The 18,600-nt window shown below is 41.6% G+C and overlaps 1 protein-coding gene across 1 annotated transcript in view; it reads left to right on the forward strand.

Annotated features, from left to right (window-relative positions):
- Fam3c (FAM3 metabolism regulating signaling molecule C) overlaps positions 1-14,548 on the forward strand; it is a 45,256-nt gene extending 30,708 nt beyond the window's left edge. The window contains exons 6-10 of the mRNA XM_057784961.1: positions 566-624; positions 1,667-1,717; positions 3,897-3,981; positions 11,483-11,609; positions 12,305-14,548. Coding sequence (XP_057640944.1) covers positions 566-624; positions 1,667-1,717; positions 3,897-3,981; positions 11,483-11,609; positions 12,305-12,394 — 412 coding nt within the window. The 3' untranslated portion in view covers positions 12,395-14,548. The remainder of the gene's footprint in view (positions 1-565; positions 625-1,666; positions 1,718-3,896; positions 3,982-11,482; positions 11,610-12,304) is intronic.
- The last annotated feature ends 4,052 nt before the right edge of the window (positions 14,549-18,600 follow it).

Raw genomic sequence — 18,600 nt, forward strand, 5'->3', positions numbered from 1 at the left:
GACTCCATTTCGTGTCACGGTGTCACAGTGACCCGCGGAGGTGGGGAGAGGGTGTGTTTGGCTTCTTGCGAGTGGTGGGGATCGAGCCCCGTAGTGCTCATGTCTTAAAGGATTGCTCAGGTGGCACTGCACAGAATGAGGCAGAGTGGTAACACTGTCGTTGAGCCATAATGCTTCCTAAAGGATTTCCTTTCATTTGTGTGTGCCTGGGTGTGTGCACATTAGTGCAGGCGTTGATGGCCGCCGGAGACATCAGATCCCTGTAGCTGGAGTTAGAGGAAGTTGGGAGCCTCCTGACGTGGGCGTTGGGTCTCCGTGTGAGTAATGTCCTTAACCACTGAATTCTCTCTAGCACCAGTGTGCCTTTGTGTATAGTTTTTGATTTTATGAAGTATTTGAGTTGACATTACAGTTGATCCAACTTATGACTGTCTTTGATGTAGTAAGTTTTTAATTTGCTGAGCTGAGTGCTCAAAAAAAAATACATTTTTTTGCATTGTATTTGTGTGGCGTGTCCATATACTATCTAATTCTAATGAGTTTGTCTTGACTTCTTTTCCTTTAGTCTGATGAGCGGTGTCAAAAACAACGTTGGAAGAGGAATAAATGTTGCCTTAGTAAATGGTAAGAATAATTATTGTACTTTATCAATATAATCAATGGGTGTATTTATGCCCCGCACTAAAATTTACCCTTGGCACCAGAGTAGAAAGCACCACTCAGTACTGAAGCTTTCCCAACAAGGGTACCCTCTTGTCCAAACCATTGCAGATGGAGACTTGGAGTCTATTAATGGGTAGCATGTTTTCTTGGGCATATTGCAGCCACTTGCATTGTGTGGTGAGCTTCTTGTGAAGCTGCAAGCCACCAACTTGATACTGAATGGATGCAACCTTGCTGCACCTTTCAGAATTCTTACTAAGGAGCTAGGTAGACAGGATTAAGGGTGTGTAAAATAACAAAGGATGGTGGACCGTCAGATAAGTAGAGGGGAGAATAAAGTCATAATTTGTTGTAAGTTTTCAGTACTGTCCACATTCTTCTTAGAGGTTATTTGTGCCCCTAAATTCGGTGAATCCTGGACATAGTGTGTGTTGCAAAAGTAGATCTTAAGCATCCAACCCAGGAAGTGCAGGCTGCCTGTGTACTGCTTGCCTCTGCTCAGACACGTGTTCCCTATAACTGCCTGGGGTGAGTAGACTCTACCAGCAGCAGCGCAGCCCACCTCCAGCAGAGAGAAGCTCTCTTTGCTCTAATCATAGGTAGCATTTATATGATTTTGTAATTTTTTTTCCCCAAGTAAAAATTTTAATGTCTCTTCGATTTAATTGATCTTCTAGATAAAATATGTGTAAATTTTATTTGGAAACAAAAGTTTTAACATAGATTGTTGTTTTCGCTCTGATTTAAGTAGCTAATCTCTTTGCTGTAGAGGTTATGTGTTGGTGGTTAATGTCGTGGCTTGATGACCACACAGGAAAGTGAAGTGTAGTACGGAATTGGTCTGAAGTCAGTGAGGCACAGCTGTGTGTGTGTTTCAGATTGTAAGTTCTAGAAGCATTCCTTCTGTTGATGAGTTCATGTCCCTCGTTGGGTAAGACCATTTTTTCTACGCTGATATTTCAGTTGTGTGATTTAAATTTGATGTGTATTCTGTCTCTTTCAGGGAAGACAGGGGAGGTACTAGACACCAAATATTTTGACATGTGGGGTGGAGGTACGTACGACTCACCCTGTGTTCCTGCTGCTGATGCCAAGCCCACGTGAGAGAAGGCTACCACTGTCTGCATTTCTGCTTTCTTTCCCTGCGTGCCTAGCCATGTTTAAGTGGACTGTTGTGTTGCATGTGGTGTGGTTATGGTAGGAAAGTTCCCTTTTATTGAGATTCCAATGAGATTAAAGGACATTAGCGTTCCGTGTTTTTACAGGACAACTGCCTAAAAACCTTGACTTGATTTCGATTTCTACCTGAAAGTTGGATCACTAGAAGACCAGTAGAACCATTTCACACAGTTTTAGACTGAAGTGACTTGTGTTCTTGAAAAGCAATAATCCCATTAATCCATCCTGTTTTTACCTTTGGACTCTACGATTACAATAGCAAACGTTTAGAAAACGCGTAGACTTTTCCTTGTATAATTTGCTGGACTCGGAACAAGCCGCAGAATTTTTTCCCTTCCATGTTTGGGAGTCCTAGGAATGGAAAGAGGTTACCATCAAATAATGGTGAATTTGAAGCAAAGACTGGCTCCCCAAAGAATGTTACTCCAAAGGGGAATGTTTATTTAAGAAACAAAAAAAAGGAATAATGTTTGTTTTCATTATTTTAATTGTGTGTAGATGTGCGTCTTTATGTAGGTCTGGCCACGTGGGTGCAGGTGGCTGAGGAGGCAAGTGGCACTAGATTCTTGGAGCTGGAATTACAGGCACTGTGAGCCATTGGGTGGGTTGCTGGGAGCCAGATTCAGGTCCTCTGGAAGAGTAAAAAGTGGGCTGCTAATGTCTGAGTAGCCTAACCTTCCAGTCCCCGGGATTTCTTCTTTAAGGAAGGCGGGCCGACCCTGGCTTTTTTACATTTGCTCTCACTACAAGCTAGCTACTCTCAGGCCTCCAGACATTTATGTTCAGTTTCCAGACAAGCTAACGTGTCTAATATTTCTTCAGCTTTTAATAAGGCGCTATGTATTATTTATTTAAGCTTTAGAGAATGTTTCGTAGCTGTCAGGCGTATATTAAATTACACCGTTCCCATCAATTTTAGATTCTGAGAGCATAATTGCTCTTAGTATAATTTATAACATAGAAACTCTTCCATGAAGCTGTTGAAATTGGGCATGTAAACAGAGCTCTGGGATTGCTCTCACTGCCCATCACAGGAACCACATTGCTGCCAAAGACTCTTCCTGGTTCAGAAATAATAGCAGTTTAATGCCATCTTCTCATTTCAATGGGAATGATTTGTTGGCATTTATGTTCCTGCATTGAAAATGCGCTTACTGTAAAATATAATCAATTAGAGAAAAATCTTTGGAATCTTCAATGTTGAAAAAAAAGAAGTTGGGAAGACTTGAAGTAATATAGTTTTGGAGTAGACTTAGGCTTGTGGTCTATAAGGAAAGCTAGCGTTGCAGAGAGCTCATGATGGAAAATGTGTTAGTCCACGCCCAGTCTATCTGGCGACACCAGTTTGCACTCCCTGAGCTGGGTTATTGGGAACTTCCTGTGGATTGGTTTCCTAAGAGGACCAATGCTGGCCATAATTAGTTTGGCTCTTAGTCACTGTCTACATTCCTTCCCCCAGTTTGTCACAGAGTGGTACACCTAAAAATGCTTTCTAAACCCGCCTTCCTACTGATTAAAAATGTTTTACAGAGGTCTCTGAGGATTGGATAGAAGCAGGGCTTCCCTTTCCCAGAAAAGCAGCCATATTAACTTTCAAGGCCATGCCATTCTAGTCCCCAAAGCTTCACATGGACCTGAGAATCAGGCTTCCTGTGGACTCTAAGCTCAGTTATGTATTTCTGAGAGGTTTCTGAGGCCCTCACTTTACAAGTGATGTGCTTACATGACTTTCCTGTCGATTTTTATTGGCCCCGATGATACAAGTATGAAAGACTCAAGATGATTCAGAACTGGGAAAGAAATCAGGAAATGGAGGGACCATATTAAAGAATAAATTTGGTAATTTTGTTTAGTGGTTTTTTTTTTTCTTGCCTGGGTGGACTTAAAAACCTTGAGTTTTTAAGCATTCCCTAAGATTTGTCTGTCTTACCTTACATTACTTTTCATTAGAAACAGTTGTTTTATGGAAACTGCATATGACATTAGTTGTATAGATTATTGTGATAGTAATTCCGTTATTTCTAAGAAAATCTCTAACCCTTCTTTTTCTTCAGATGTGGCACCATTCATCGAGTTTCTGAAGAACATTCAAGATGGAACAATAGTGTTAATGGCAACATACGACGATGGAGCAACCAAGTATGTAAAATTAGAGCCTAACAACTTTTGGTGCTATAATTTATCCTTTAAAAAGCAGTATATTTTCGCTGAAAAACAAAATCTATTAAGGTAACTATTGAAAAGTGCTGTCAGTTTTTAAAAATCCTATTTCCTTTCTATCTTTACATATAAAATTTCTTCATGTGTTATGATGAAATTTGAATCGCATTGTACATAGTGTTTTATAACTTCTTTTACATTGTAACAGCATTAAGCTGTTTTCTCTAACATTTCTTTTTTTTGGATTAACATTCTTGAGTAGCATTTTTATGGCCCTTCGCAGTTTGACCTGTGGGCTCACATTTATGAAGAGTTTCTTTCTAACTACAAATTTTTTTATATAGTGAATAATGTTCTTTTACATAATTGTTTCTTTACCTTTGATTATAACACTAGGGTAAATTTCTAAAAGTGAAATTAATGGTCAAGGACATAGATGTGATGCGTGTGTATGTGCATGTGTGTGTGTATGTGTACAAGGTGGGTTTTTTCTTTTTTCTCTTATGTATATTTTCTTTTATGAGTTATCCTTTGACCATTCAAGTTGATGCATATTGATTTGTAAGAGCCCTTTATATGTTAAGATATTAATGAGTTCCTTTATTAAAGATACAGTTTTTATAGGCAGTTTGCTTTTAGTTTTGTCAACTTGAGGTATCTTTGACTTCTAGCATTTACATATTTGTGACTGTAGATTTTTCCTTTTAGTTTCTCTTACTCTTAAACTTGAGAAGTATTTTTCCATCTCCAAATTAGATAACCAGTAGATTTTCTCTTGCAGTGATTTTACCCTTTTCCTGTATTTTAAAAACCCATTTGTAGTCTCCAGAGATCTCCAGTGTCTGTGTTGTGTCAGGTTCTAAGATTACTTGAGTTTTCTGTCGCTCTTTTCTGTTAATCTCTTTCTTTCTGTTCATGAGGACACTGTTTCAGTTACCTTATGGCTGGTTTGTCAAAGTGAGCATGCTTTATTTTTCTCCGATGTTACTTTTTAGAGCACTTTATGAGGGACACTGACATTGCATTTTCACTGACTCAACTTACGATAATGTTAAATCGATAAACTCGAAGTTTAGTGTGACTGGTAGGTTCAGCTGGTTTTATACCTAAGTAGTACAGAGTCTAATTAATTAAACTTTATTCGTTTAGCAAAAGTGACTTGTGCAGTGGTTTGTCTAGATTATGGGCTATTGTATGTATAATGTCAGCTTTTAACATAGAAGCTCCCTTTCTATCTAGACACATGTGACCTTTTCCACTGCATGCTTTTATTCCTAAGCTGATGGGAATCAGAACTCTGATGAGATACTGATGTAGCCTTGAGAAGGTTGCACTGTAGGTGCCCTGAAGCCCACCTGAAGCAGCCAGCAAGCCTGGACAAGTTCTTAAAATCTCAACTGTGTTGTTGGGCTTCCCACCTGCTGGAGGCCAGTACCCTCACTGTTTCCCAATTTGTAACAAAAGAAGCTGAGGACATAGTGAAGAGATGCTGCCTGCTCAGGGTGAACTCTCAGTTCTGTTCAACAGTCCTTATGTTGGGTAAATGGAATAGCAAAACAGTGAAAGCATTCCCTTGTCACCTGATACCAAAATATTTGAAGCTAATTGGCATTTTTCTTTCAATTTTCCAGACTCAATACACACAGCTTTTTCAAACCTTTTATCATATTAGGTTCTCGCTGGTTTCCCTTCCTGGCTGTATTTCTTGGGCATTCTTTAGTTCGTTATTGTCTCTCTTAAAATGAGTGTCTCAAATTAAACCCAGTGTTCCAGATGTGGTCTGGCCAGAACTGGCTACAGTGGAGACGCTAGCTAACTTGCCATGTTTCAGAGATTACATTTCTTTGAATATTCATGCAGACTAGAATTATATTAGTTTTCTTTAAGCAATCAAATCACATTTTTGGCTCATAAATTTTTAGTCAAGTTAGATTGTTAAATTGTCAAATCTTTTCCTTTGATCTCAGCCGTTCTTTATGTTTTAAGCCACTGCCAAGTCAGGTTTTTCTCCATTCTGAACTTGATTTTATTTAATGTAAATGAAGAACTTTATATTCATTTATTCCTGTTAGATTTGATTGTACTGATTGGGCCTGCTTGGTCTTGAGTCTGATGTGTGTCCTAGGAGGGTTCTGTGATCCAGGCTTTGTACTCACTCCAAAGCCATTCATGTGTCTAAATTTCAGCCCTTGATAAAAATGTTTACGAAAGGCAGCATGCCACCAAGCTAGAGACCTGGTTGCTCACCGGATTCTTCCGTTAATCTGTTGCAGGGATGGCTTTGCAGACAACTGCCAGTGTCCCCCAGTAGGTGTGCCGTCCAGCTGCAACTTAGCCTCTGCTCACGACAGCGTTTTTTCTGAGGCTATCGGTTGCTAACTTGAAATTCATAGAGGAAACTAATTACAGCGCCCTGATCTGCTGCCATGGAGCTTAAGTTTCAGAAATGTCATTTAGCTTGGCTGGATTCACTCCTGTGCCCTTCCAGCTACCCCTCCCCCCCATGCCTCCCTTCATTGTTATACTCACAAGGGCTTTTTGTTGTCTTCTGAGCTAGCGTTTTGTTAGGAATTGGAATTTGTTTTATAGGATTCAGGGTTATAGGTGTACACTGTCACTTCTGGCTTCTAAGTGCAATTCTAGAATCAAACTCGTGTACTCTTGTTTGCCCAGCAAGCACTTCACCACCAAGCTATCATTTCCTTGGCCCTGTTTGCCTTAAAAACAAAACAAAAACTGGGTAATCAATCAGCGTGACTATTTCTCAGCATTCCTTCTTTGCCTGTGTGGTTTGTCTAGGGCTGAGGCCTCCTGAGTGCCCCTTCCCTGCCATGTTAGCTTGTCTGTTGTTATTTTCCTTGTTCAGGTCGTGTTTAGGCATGTTTGAGACTTTGCCTGTGGCTACTGATACTTCTAGGAGATAAAGAAATCTCACAGCACACTTCCTGTTCCTCTGGCTCTTGGCATCTTGCTTCTCTTCTGCAATGATGACCGGAGCCTAGAAGTACCAGCCTATGGGCAGAGCATGTTGTATGTATTTGTTTAGGAACACACATCAGCTCCAAGATTCTGTACGTGCAGCTCCTGTCTTTAATTCCGGCAGTCTGGAGGAGGCACAGGAAGGCCAGCTTGGTGTACGTAGTGAATTTCAGGATAGCCAAGACAAAGGCCATGGATTGAATTGGAAAGAGAGCAATGATAGAATATGTGGGAGGATTAGGAGGAAGGGTGTCATCTCAGAAATAATTAAACAAAGGTTACTTTTAAAAATAAAATAGAAGATTTACAAAAAGAAAACCCTGGAGTATTAAACTTTTAATGTCTTAACATCTCCATTTTTTTATTATAAATTGACGCTTCCTTAGATTCCATCAGGCGTTTCCTTTAGAAACTTTGTGTGTGATGTTTGTGGACCCAGAGGCTTAGATTGTATTTAAAACGCATACCTGGACTTAGTTATGGTTCTCTTTTTATGTCACCCAAGCAATGCTCGCCTCCCTGGGCAGATGGCCTTGATCAGACAGTGTCCTGTTTCTCTTTTGTAACACCAGGTTTCTTCATTACACTTCGTTGCTACTCTTTTCGTCTTCATAGCAGATTTTTTTTTCTAAAAAAAGTGGTTTTGAGTCTTGTTTCATTCTGACATGGCAGGTCTTCATATAATATGACTAAAAGCATCCTCTTTAGTAATGTGCTTTGCCTTAGACTTTAAAAGCTTCCTGTTTTCAGTTAAGTATAGTCCTGTGGTAGCACTAATTTAGAAATTACTTTCCTACCCAGATTGTTATATTGTTAAAATGATTTTTCTTCGCTTGCTTGTTTTATATTTATTTATTTATTGGGGGTGGGGGCAGGAGGCAGGCACATGTGTGAAGGTCAGAGGACAGTTTTCAGGAACTGGCTCTCCCCTGCCGCCTTGTGGGCCCAGGGATCAAACGTAGGCTGCCAAGCCTGTTGGCAGGTGTGTTGACCCACTGGGGTGTCTCCTAGACCTATGTTCGCTTTCAATGAACTATATGCTCATAAGAATTTTTGAGGAACTGTGTTTCATCTCTGGTCTCTCTAGCCACCTGTGATTATATTTCTTAGTCTTCAGACTCTAGAGGCGTATCACTGTTTTCTTCCGGAATTCCTGGTACTTATATGTCCTGGCTTGTTCTTTCCTGCTGGTCAGAATTGATCCTAGAGCACTGGTCCTCCCTTTTCTGTTCTATGCTTGGGAGAAGAGGCGTGGCTTGGCCAGATGGTATAGGCCTGTTGGGTCTACCTTCTTGAAGAGACATGGCTTGACTGAATGGTGTAGACCTGCTGAGAATACCTCCTTTCCCAGTAAGAATGGAACCTGAACAGAGACTTCTATCTCCAGTTGTTCCTCCATGTGTGGTGGGGTGTCCACCAGAGAGGACTTCTCGGACGTGGGTTTGAGTCAATAGTCTTTGTCCGCCAGCACCTACACCGGGTGTTCAGGACCCCAGTAATCTCAACCTTTCTCAGGGGTGAGCTTTTCAGCATAAAAATCATGTCCTGGGTGACACCCTTCAGGTCACAAGAACAGTTCGTGGAAGCAGAACTTCATTAGCCATTTAGAAGCTTTCCCAGTACTGTGCGCTTTGACAGATTAGGTCTTCACTTTGTTTTGGCAGGTAGCACCATGCGTGTTGAGTTTTATGGCCTGGATGGCACTTCCATCATGGAGTCGGTTATACTAAGGTTTCGGGTCCTACTAAGATCTGGGACCCCATTACAGCTATTTCTGTTCTGGGTAAACCCTCTGCGGCATTAGGATGACCTTGACAACCTGACCCCTTTGTTTCTTTCCTGTTGTATTATTGGAAAGTTTTTTTTTTATCTTAAAGAAAATTCTTCACTAAAATAATCGATTCTACATAATCCTTTAAAAATGCATTACACGTTATTTATTGTGGATGTGTTAATGAGCACACATACTCTTCCATGGTGTGCATATGGAGACCAGAGGAGAATTCGCCAGAGTTCATTCTTTATTCCGTCATGTCTATCCTGGAGACCAAACTCAGATCTTCATGCATCCTGTCAAGAGCTTTGATCTTCCTGAGCCATCTTGCTGGTTCCCAACATTTAAAAAAAAAAAGTGTGTGAGTGTTTACAAAAGATTGTGTAAGTGTATATACCCTTGAGGACATCAGGTGTCCTCTTCTTGCTTTCTGCTTATTCCCTTGAGACAGTCTCTGGCTGCATCTGACACGTAGGTAGCATTCCTCAACTGGCCCTTGGTTAGCAAGCCAGCCTCACATGTTCTCTTGTAGCCTCCATGTTCTCCCTAGAACCAGGGATACAGGCGTATGTGGCCTCCCTGGTTTTTAACAGACATGCTGGCGCTCAGACCGTCCTTGTGTGCTCTTAGCCACCAAGCCATCCGCTTACGCTTTTTAAACTGATCGGTTCAGAAGAGCTCAGCTAGTGACGACCATCAGTAAGAACTAAAGCACGCAGCATTAGCATAACCCCTGTAATGGGGGAGGGGTGTTGTTACTATTGTTTGTGAATTTAGCATTCATCGTTTCAGCTTAATCAAGACTGCAAACTGTCCTTTTTCTGAGGAACCAATGTGAAAGGAGCTCTGCGGCTCTCGGGAGGCAGTGAGGTTGGCACCCTGGAGCCTACTGCCTTGTGTCCACATGGCAGTATGCTTTATTTCTTCCAGGAGCACAGCTCCTCTACTTGTGTAGAGAGAAGGAGAGAGTTACCTGAAAAGTAGTGAGACTGCATGTGTAGAAGAACCATGACTTCTGGGGAGGCAGGGCTCAGCCAGTCCTTTCAGGGTTGCTCCAGTGCAGAAGGTGCTCCACAGCCGAGCCAGCCATGGGAAATGACAGCTGAACCCATGAGGAGGAGCCAGAAGCACGTGAGCACCGTCCGTGCGAGGGTCTTCACAGACCCACAGACTCAGGTGGCATGTCTTTTTTTTTTTTTTTCTCTTCCTTTTTGATTTTTTGAAACAGGGTTTCTCTGTGTAGCTTTGAAGCCTGTTCTCTCTCTTTTTAATAGTGTGTGTGTGTGCCCTCAGAGGCATTGAAGTGAAGTTACACATGACTGTGAGCCACCCATTGCGGTATCTGGGAACTGAACTAGAGTCGTTTGCAGGAGTTGCACGAGCCCTTAGCCACTGCACCGTTTCCCCAGGTGTCTAAACATTTATTATTTGGTGTTCTGTTTTCATGGGCTCCTCGTGAATGCAGGCAATATGCTTCTTTTCGGTTCTCTTACTCACGCTGCATCTTTTCAGAAGTGCGTCTGGCAGGCTGCATGTCTGGGGCTTTTGCTTATTTTCTCACTGATACTGGTGAGCTTCCTCCAGGGTGACAACAGCCTTCCAGCTGTGTTTGAAACAGTTCCTGTGTCCTCTGGATGTGACTGAATAATCTGTGAAAGCTGAATGTTACATCGGTGTGTTTCGTATTTTATAAAGCTCCCCCTTTAAATGGAAAGCGCCGCACTTTAAGTCAGTTTAGGATGGAGTTCGTTCATTAAAGCCTTAGAGTATGGAAGGCTGCTACAGGCGTGGATCAGCACCTTCCTCATTGACTGCCCTGCTGTTTTCAGGTGGATCACGCTGTTCCGAGTGTTAGCAGGACAGATCTACATAGGTCTATAGCGCTGCTCCGAGTGTTAGCAGGACAGATCTACATAGGTCTATAGCGCTGCTCCGAGTGTTAGCAGGACAGATCTACATAGGTCTATAGTGCTGCTCCGAGTGTTAGCAGGACAGATCGATTTAGGTCTATAAAAGTCCTGTCGTCGTTGAGGGTGGTTTTGTGTGTTTATGCAGGACTTCATGTCAGATAGCCTGTGTATCTGACTCTTAGTTTTCCTTGTCTAGCCCTATAGCTAGTGTTCATCACTTTGTTCCTGCTCTTTGTGAGACAGGAGAGGGAATCACTCAACATTTTAGGGATCCCTGCAGATATTTTTAGTGGCACCTTTCAATTGAGAGTTTGTCTGGAGGCTGACTTTTGTTACTGTCTTCCTGGTAAACATTTAGCCCTCACGTGGTTCCGACGTCTGTTTTTATCAAATAACTAAAGGACAATTTATATATCTCTTCTCAAAATTTGCTAGAAAAATAAAAGGCAGTGCTGAGAAGCCCCCAGCGTCCATCAGCGTTCGCTTCTCTTCCATTGCCATGGAATTCATAAGGCTTTGGGGAGTGAGTGAAGACGCTGGCTGTGTATGTTAGCAGGGCCGTGGTCTCCCTTGATGGTGCACGTACTTAGAAATAACTAAGTGCAAACTGTTAGGAAATGCGGCTGTTTACGGGGCACGCTCTGACTGTTTGCTTTGTTTCTGCCTTTCATCACTAAAGAGCTTGAGTAGAGATGTATTCATTTTTTTTCTATTCTGTGATTTAATCTGAAGTGATTTCACCCTCACGTTCAGTGAGTCTCTGGTAAGCGTTTAAAAAGTGCAGTGCCCCGTGTTTATGTCTCATCCTCTCTTTCAGACTCACCGATGAGGCGCGGCGGCTCATTGGTGAGCTGGGGAGTACGTCCATCACGAGTCTTGGCTTCCGAGATAACTGGGTCTTCTGTGGTGGGAAGGGGATTAAGACCAAAAGCCCCTTTGAACAGGTTAGTGTCTGAGTTTTTCTCATATGATATTCTCAAACCATTTATTTGAAAATTATATTAAGTGCTGGGCAGTGGTGGTGTTCTCCTTTAATCTGCCACCTGGGAGGCAGAGGCAGGTGGACCTCAGAGTCTGAAACCAGCCTGCTCTGTAGAGTTAGTTGCAGGACAGCCAGGGGCTACATAGAAAAGCATAATCTGAACCCCTTCACACCCCCGAAAAAAGAAAAGATATAAGAAAATTAGATTAAGCAAATACTAAATATGTCCAGATAGTTTTTGTAAGTTCTTGGTATATAATTAAAATAATGATGACTTTTAAAATTTTTTTCAAAACTTAAAATTATTACCCTCTTATTCGACAGTGCATTATCAGTTATTAAGGATTTCAGCTATGCTTTCATGCTGGAACGGCTGAATTTGCAGGTATCTCAGAACTCAAATAGAATGTAAACTTTTCGACAACTAATCCTTTAAAAACGTTTGTAGATTTTTCTTTACACGCGTTTTTTATTTTTGTAAGGTTTGCCACATAGCTCCCTGCCCACAGAGGTCCCTCTTGTAATATCTTGAGCTGTAAGTTATGTCACCGCATTGTTGACCGGTGTTACTGAAACAAGGTTGAGTGGGTTACGCCACTACAAGTTAGCAGATCACAAACATTCGTTAAGCTGTGCACTGCCGTTGTGTCCCCACAGCACATAAAGAACAATAAGGATACAAACAAGTACGAAGGATGGCCCGAGGTGGTGGAGATGGAAGGATGCATCCCCCAGAAGCAAGACTGAAAGGAGCATGAAGGCGGAAGGAACGCACTTTGATTCTGGCGCGGCAGGCTGCAAAGCTGCCGCTCCATTCCGTGTACATATTCTAGCAGCATGCGGCCGTCCAGGGTGTGCACGAGCAAGATCGCCTCTGTCGATTCCAGGATTATTTATTGTTAACATAAATGACTACCTTTGTAAATAGCCCTCAGATCACTGAACCCCTTTTAAGCACATTTCCCTACAAGAACAACGTTGTAGACTTCAGTGGCAATAATGTACTTTAGTACAGAAAGCATATTCAGTGGGTAACCAGGCAGGCTGCATAGGCATTGATTTATATTCTGGTTGCTGTGAAACTCTGTCCTGGAAAAACATGGCTTTTAGGGAGGAAATCTTATTCGTACATATGTCTCTGTATAAATATCTGGCATGTGATGACAGTATCCTTTAAATTAAAGAGATTTTTGGCTAGTTGTATGTATAATGTTATCTTACAGTCTGGCTCCTGGTGCACCTCTTTTCGTAGTCTTAATTTTTTTCCTTCCAAAGAAAGCAAGAAATAAAATGTTTCACGTGAAAATTTTCATCAGGTTTGTGAAAAGCACAAGGGTTTTTTTATACACTGAAAATGAGCATTAATATAGGTGTCATTCGGGGCTCATCTTCTGGATTTTGTGTTAGCAGTGTGAATTATGTGATTTTTGTATAAGCTTTTTAGAGTCCGCCTGGAGAACCAGGCCAGGTCCCTTCCTCAACCTAATCAGGTCGTTCTGGACAGCTGGGTCCGTGCCCCTAGGGCAATGCAGGCTCTTGTCTGCTTGGCTGCCGGCACTGACTACATGGATTAATCTACTCTCACAACTTTGATTTGTAAACCAAGAACTTCTGTTACTTACTTCTAATTTCATAGTAGCAACCGTTGCCTGAAATTGCAGCAGAATATTTTAAAAAGTCCCAATTACTTTTATTAGGGCACTGAATACATATCATATGTGACATGTATGGAATACTTAAAATGCAAGATACATAAATGGAGGGCTCATGCTGCCTTTCATGGGGTGAGGCAACACTTAAAATTCGAACCTCAAATTTAGGTGGCTTGTATAAAAATCAAAAAGCAGTATTTGCTCTTTGTTAAAAGCTGGAAGCGATTTACATATTTCTTGAATATTACTGACCTTCTGTTACTGTTTCTTCTCACAAACTGAATGTAGTAGTTCATAAAGAGTCATGTCTTCTGTCTTCAGGCGAGTTTTGTAAACTTTTAAGAGTTCTGGTGCTTCTATCCTGACTCATGCCCCACATGCATGTCTTGACATGTAAAATATTTCCCTTGATTCTGTTAGTTGTTTTACAGTTTCTGGGGATTGGAAAATAAATGTTGCAGGTTTTGTTTTTTGTTTTTTTAATGTAAGTACTCTTGGTTGCACATTGTTAATATGTGTTTGTGTGTGTGTGTGTTTGACAAAGTACATACTTGTACCTGCAGGATGTCACATGACTGTCTTTTTTGACAATTTCTTTTAGTACTTCTTAACATTTAAAAAATTAAGTCTTTGCATTAAACACAGTAATATTCTCTGGATATATTTGAACATGTGTAGAAATTAAGTTGCTTCACAACAGACGATCCCTTTGGATTTTACAGACCGGAGAGACGGCTCTTCCAGTATAAAGTGTGAGAAGGGTAGCACTGCTTATGGAACTGTTACAGTGCGGTTGTTTTCGTCTGGCTCCTGTCTTGTGTTGGTTGCACCAGCATAACTGGAAGCAATAATCGACTGTTTTACGTTCACATCAGCCTTAGAAGTGAAACAATGCTCATTTGGTATTGAGGATTTTCTTTGTTAAAGTCAAAGCTCTAACACTGGCGTGTAGTCGTTGAAGTGATGGGAGAGGCCTGCGGATGCAGTTCTATCTGTAATCACAGGTGTGCCCCTAGCAGAGCTGTGGGAGGTGGGTGTTAGAACAGGAAGGGAAAATAAGTGGTACGTGGGCAATAAGAAAAATAAAGAGGAGGTTTATATTCCTTTAACTTGGTTCAAGTTAAAGTCATCATTTTCTCTTGTTATATTTGTTTTTGAATAAATCAGTCAATAATTTGCAAATTTTATAATTTAGCTTGTGTTTTGTGTTTCAAAGGTTTGCACAAATTATAATTTCATCTCAAAATGATGCATTGTTTATTCTGTTTTGTCAGCCCTCTCTCCCAATCCGTTTTAAATGGAAAAGATAAGAGAAATGCACTGTGCTCAATGAGCACAAAGAGCAAAGCAGTTTAAATGGAAATGCATTTGACACCTTTTCAAGCCAGTATGAAACGGGGATGCTTGTTGATTGGGTAAAAGATTTGCCACTCAACCAATTACTTCTGCCTCTTCAAATGCTATTGGTGGATTTTACCTTTTCTAAAGCATTCTAAGAGTTCTTGTCCTTACCAGGAAGACTTTGCTACCACAAACTTGGTTTGATTGTCACATGCCAAATGGCCAGTTAATCCTCACCTCTCAAATCCCTTCTTTCTCCTCTTATTCCTTCTTGAAACTCTTGGCACCCATCAAATCAGAGCAAGGTGGGATGAAAAATTGTCAGGCTTAGTCAGGGAGGGGCGATTCTTGCCAGGTAGGATAAGGAAGCATCAAAGGAAAGGGTTGAGGCTGCTGAAGGCCCCCTGGGGAGTCTTAAGTCTTCCTCCAGCGGAGCTGGTACACCGTGAGAGCATTGCACAGAAGAAGCAGTTCTGTGGTGGCCAGAGGGCAAAGGGATTGGTCAGCCCTGAGGTTAGGGGACAGCCGTGCTTCTCTTGGGTTGTCCATAAACCTTGTGATTAGCGTGGGGTGAGTTGCCAGCCCCTGAGTTGACAGGTACTATTTGTTGCTAGTACTAAACTCACTGTCCAGCTCGGCATCAATTTGGCAGCGTGGAGTGCACTGAACATGGAGCAAACTTGAGACTGTATTAATAAAGATGTTCCGGTATTGGGGACAATTTGTGGACATGCCAGCTGCTAACATGTCATAGAATTAGCTTCTGTTTGCTTGGTAACCAGGGCGAAGAGAGCCTAAAACCTTAAAGGGGGACATTCTGAAAGAGGAAACCGTGTAGCGTACTGCTTAACACCACAGATGTGCCTGAGTGTGCCCAGTGTGTCCACTGGTTATGGTTTGAATATTGTTAGTTTCCTGCAAAGCGGTACTAGACTGTTTTCCAGCTGAAGGATAAAATACTCATTAAATCCAGTTACCGATGCCTATTGCAGACTAGTAGACCCTAGAGCCAGAAAAGTTACCAAGTATACATCTGTGGTTTACCAGTTCTAAGCCAGAAAGGATCCAGTCAGTGAAGGGTCAGTGACTTTATTCACAGATGAGATGTGGCTGCATGTGAGGCCATCCTTGATCTCCAAAGCTCCAACTGGCTTTCACATTCTATCTGGTTCACTACTCAGAACACCAGAAGTCCCGTCATATGCAGAGCCCAAGATTTCATTTCTTTCTAGGTGGTCAGTATTTCAAATCCAATAAAAGTGGGGTGGGGTCTGCTCATCAGGCTAGCTATGAAGGAAAATGTGAGGAACCTTGTAGGGAACCCAGCCCTTGGTCCCTGCTAATAACTGGCTGTCGGGCACCGTGAGAACATGAGGAATAGGGAGACAGCAGGATTTAGTTGCAATCCCACTAACACTTGCCCCTTGCTTAGAAGGACCACTGAGAAAGTGTCTTGCCGTCAGAACTGTCTAGGCAAAGGAAGAATCTTAAGTGGGGATTTTGAAACTTTTATTATTATTGCTATTATAGTTTGATTTGGGGGATTTCCAAGTACATCTTCCACAGTGTGTTAACCACCATTCAAATGAACTTTGCCTTACCAGTGAGGCTGGTATCACCATTTGGATACAGCTTGATGTATCCAACAAACTCAACCTAGGGACAAGTGAGTTCTCTGCTTTTCTGCATCACCCGTGAAATATGACAGCCCCATTGTATATCTACTTCCAAACAGAAATGCCATCTTCTGTAGAGATTTCCCTTCAAGCAGGGACTCAGGTTTTAACTAAGCCCAATGTGATTCTCAGGTGTCTTTATCTTAAAACTAAATGTCAAGCCTTGCATTGTGATTTATTGATGCATGATGACATTAGCATGGAAATCTGAATAATTTTCAAACTCAGCTCCAAAACTACTGTGCTTAGGTTTAGTTCTGTTGGGAACTAAATTGGGATCTTGATTAGAGACCTGCATTCTCAGACGAGAGCAGAAGTGAACAGCAAGACTGTCTTGGGAGTTCAGTTCTGAATGTGGGGACGATTTAAGAGTGAATTATGTTGGGCACTGTCCTCTGGATGTGTTCAGTTCATCCACAAGCCAGTAGTCAGTAGTGCCTGTAAGCTGGGCAGTCCAAGAATACAGAAGAGGAGGTTTAGTTGCTTAGTTTCCTTAGGTGTGAGGAATGGTGGGTACTTGCTCTGGAGAATGCTCTGCCCTCAATGGTTTTCTGCTCTTCAGCAGGTAGCCGTGAGACACCAGATAGAAGAATGAACCTGACCCTAAACTACAGACATTGGAAGCTCTTAGTGTGCATGTGGTGGGAAGCCAGCAGAGTGGTTAATTATGTGTTTTGCAAATACTGCCAAAATTTTTTTATTATGGAAATATTCTGGAGTCAGTCCCTATGGTTCTGAATCCCAGGGGCATGTTGGATGTGGGACCCAGTGGCAGGGATTGTGGCAACTAGAATTTTGAGGTTTCTATATTTAATCAGTGAAATTCAAAGTAGTATTTTGAGAAATAATTGATTGGTGATTTGGAGAGAGAAAATAATTTCAGGTGGGAAAAAGGAAAATTTTCTCAAAATAATGAAATTTGTTTTTGTGACATCATCATTAAATATAAGGCACATCAGAGACCATGTACCCGTCCCACTGACTTCAGCTTTCCTGCTTTCAGTCTTACTGTATGCTAGTTTATTTTATTTTATTTTATTTGCCCAAAGAACTTGAATGCAGCAAATACTAGTTTTCTGGAGAGTTTAAGATGCGGGAATGGTAGTGCATAGGACCAGTGAAGAGTGGAGATTATGCTCTGAGAAAAAGCAGATTGTTGATTTAATGCGTGTGTCCCCTCTGCTTGTCTTAGAGCATAAGTTGTATTGAAATATCCAGTAAAATATGGTGATGGCCTTTGCTCATCAGAAAGACTCAGTGGGGGCACAGGTTTACCTTTTGTTATCAAAGAGGCCCAGATCTAGGTAGAGATAGGCTAGCTGTTAGGTTGTTACTAATGGTTCTTGGCAGCTGTGGAGGTCACCCCTGGTGCTAGTCCAGCCATTTAACAGGAAATAGTCTTTATTCCATCACATTTTACATCCAATTCTTATGAATCAGATGATTCCACTTACTGTGCTCATTAAAAAGACACAGATGAACTGAGTTTGAGTTGACTCGGTTCATATTTACTACTGTCTCCACAATCACTCAGAAGGCTGCTTTCTCTAGCATTTTTTTTTTCAAGGTTTTAACCTGGTGCAAAACTTTCTGTCTGGGAGATAAAACATTGCAAACGACAAATGTCACCTATTTTCTGAAGAGAATACCTGTGAAGCAGTGTGCTCTAAGCCCATCAGCGAGGGCATATTTATTTTATGCTGACTTTAATTGTTTTGTTATTTACTCAGATCATTCCTTCTTGGACTGTTGACAGCTTTTTGGGTAATCCAACTGTTAGCAATGTGGGGATCTAAAATAGAGGCTACTTTAAATCACTTTGAGCTCCTTAACCAAGTTTATATAACCGAACTATGAAGAAACATCTGCAATTTGATGATACTTACAGATCCCTCAAAGTCTTTTCATGGTGTGAACCTAGTCCATTGGTTATTTGGATACCGTGTGGTGCACAGTAGCAGTGTGGCGAGGGATGGCACAGAGGCAGCCGGTCCATCCCGTGTGAGCATGGGAGGCTACTTGACTGACAGTTACTATGGTAACCGCCCTCATCTGAGAAATGGAGCCACAAAAATGGTGCCTAATTTATAGGACTGTTGTGTACATGTATATATTATGTATGTGATATTCATTTTGGTCCATGTCAGCTATACAGCAAGCGTTATCAAGGTGATTACTAAAGTTATATTTTCATTCAAAGGAAATGAGTCCCATCTCTCTCCCGTATCCCACTATGCCCCCTTTCATGCTACGACATAGTTCTGCTCTTTATCCGAGACGTGTT

The sequence above is a fragment of the Chionomys nivalis genome, chromosome 1, assembly GCF_950005125.1.
Source record: "Chionomys nivalis chromosome 1, mChiNiv1.1, whole genome shotgun sequence".
NCBI lineage: Eukaryota > Metazoa > Chordata > Mammalia > Rodentia > Cricetidae > Chionomys > Chionomys nivalis.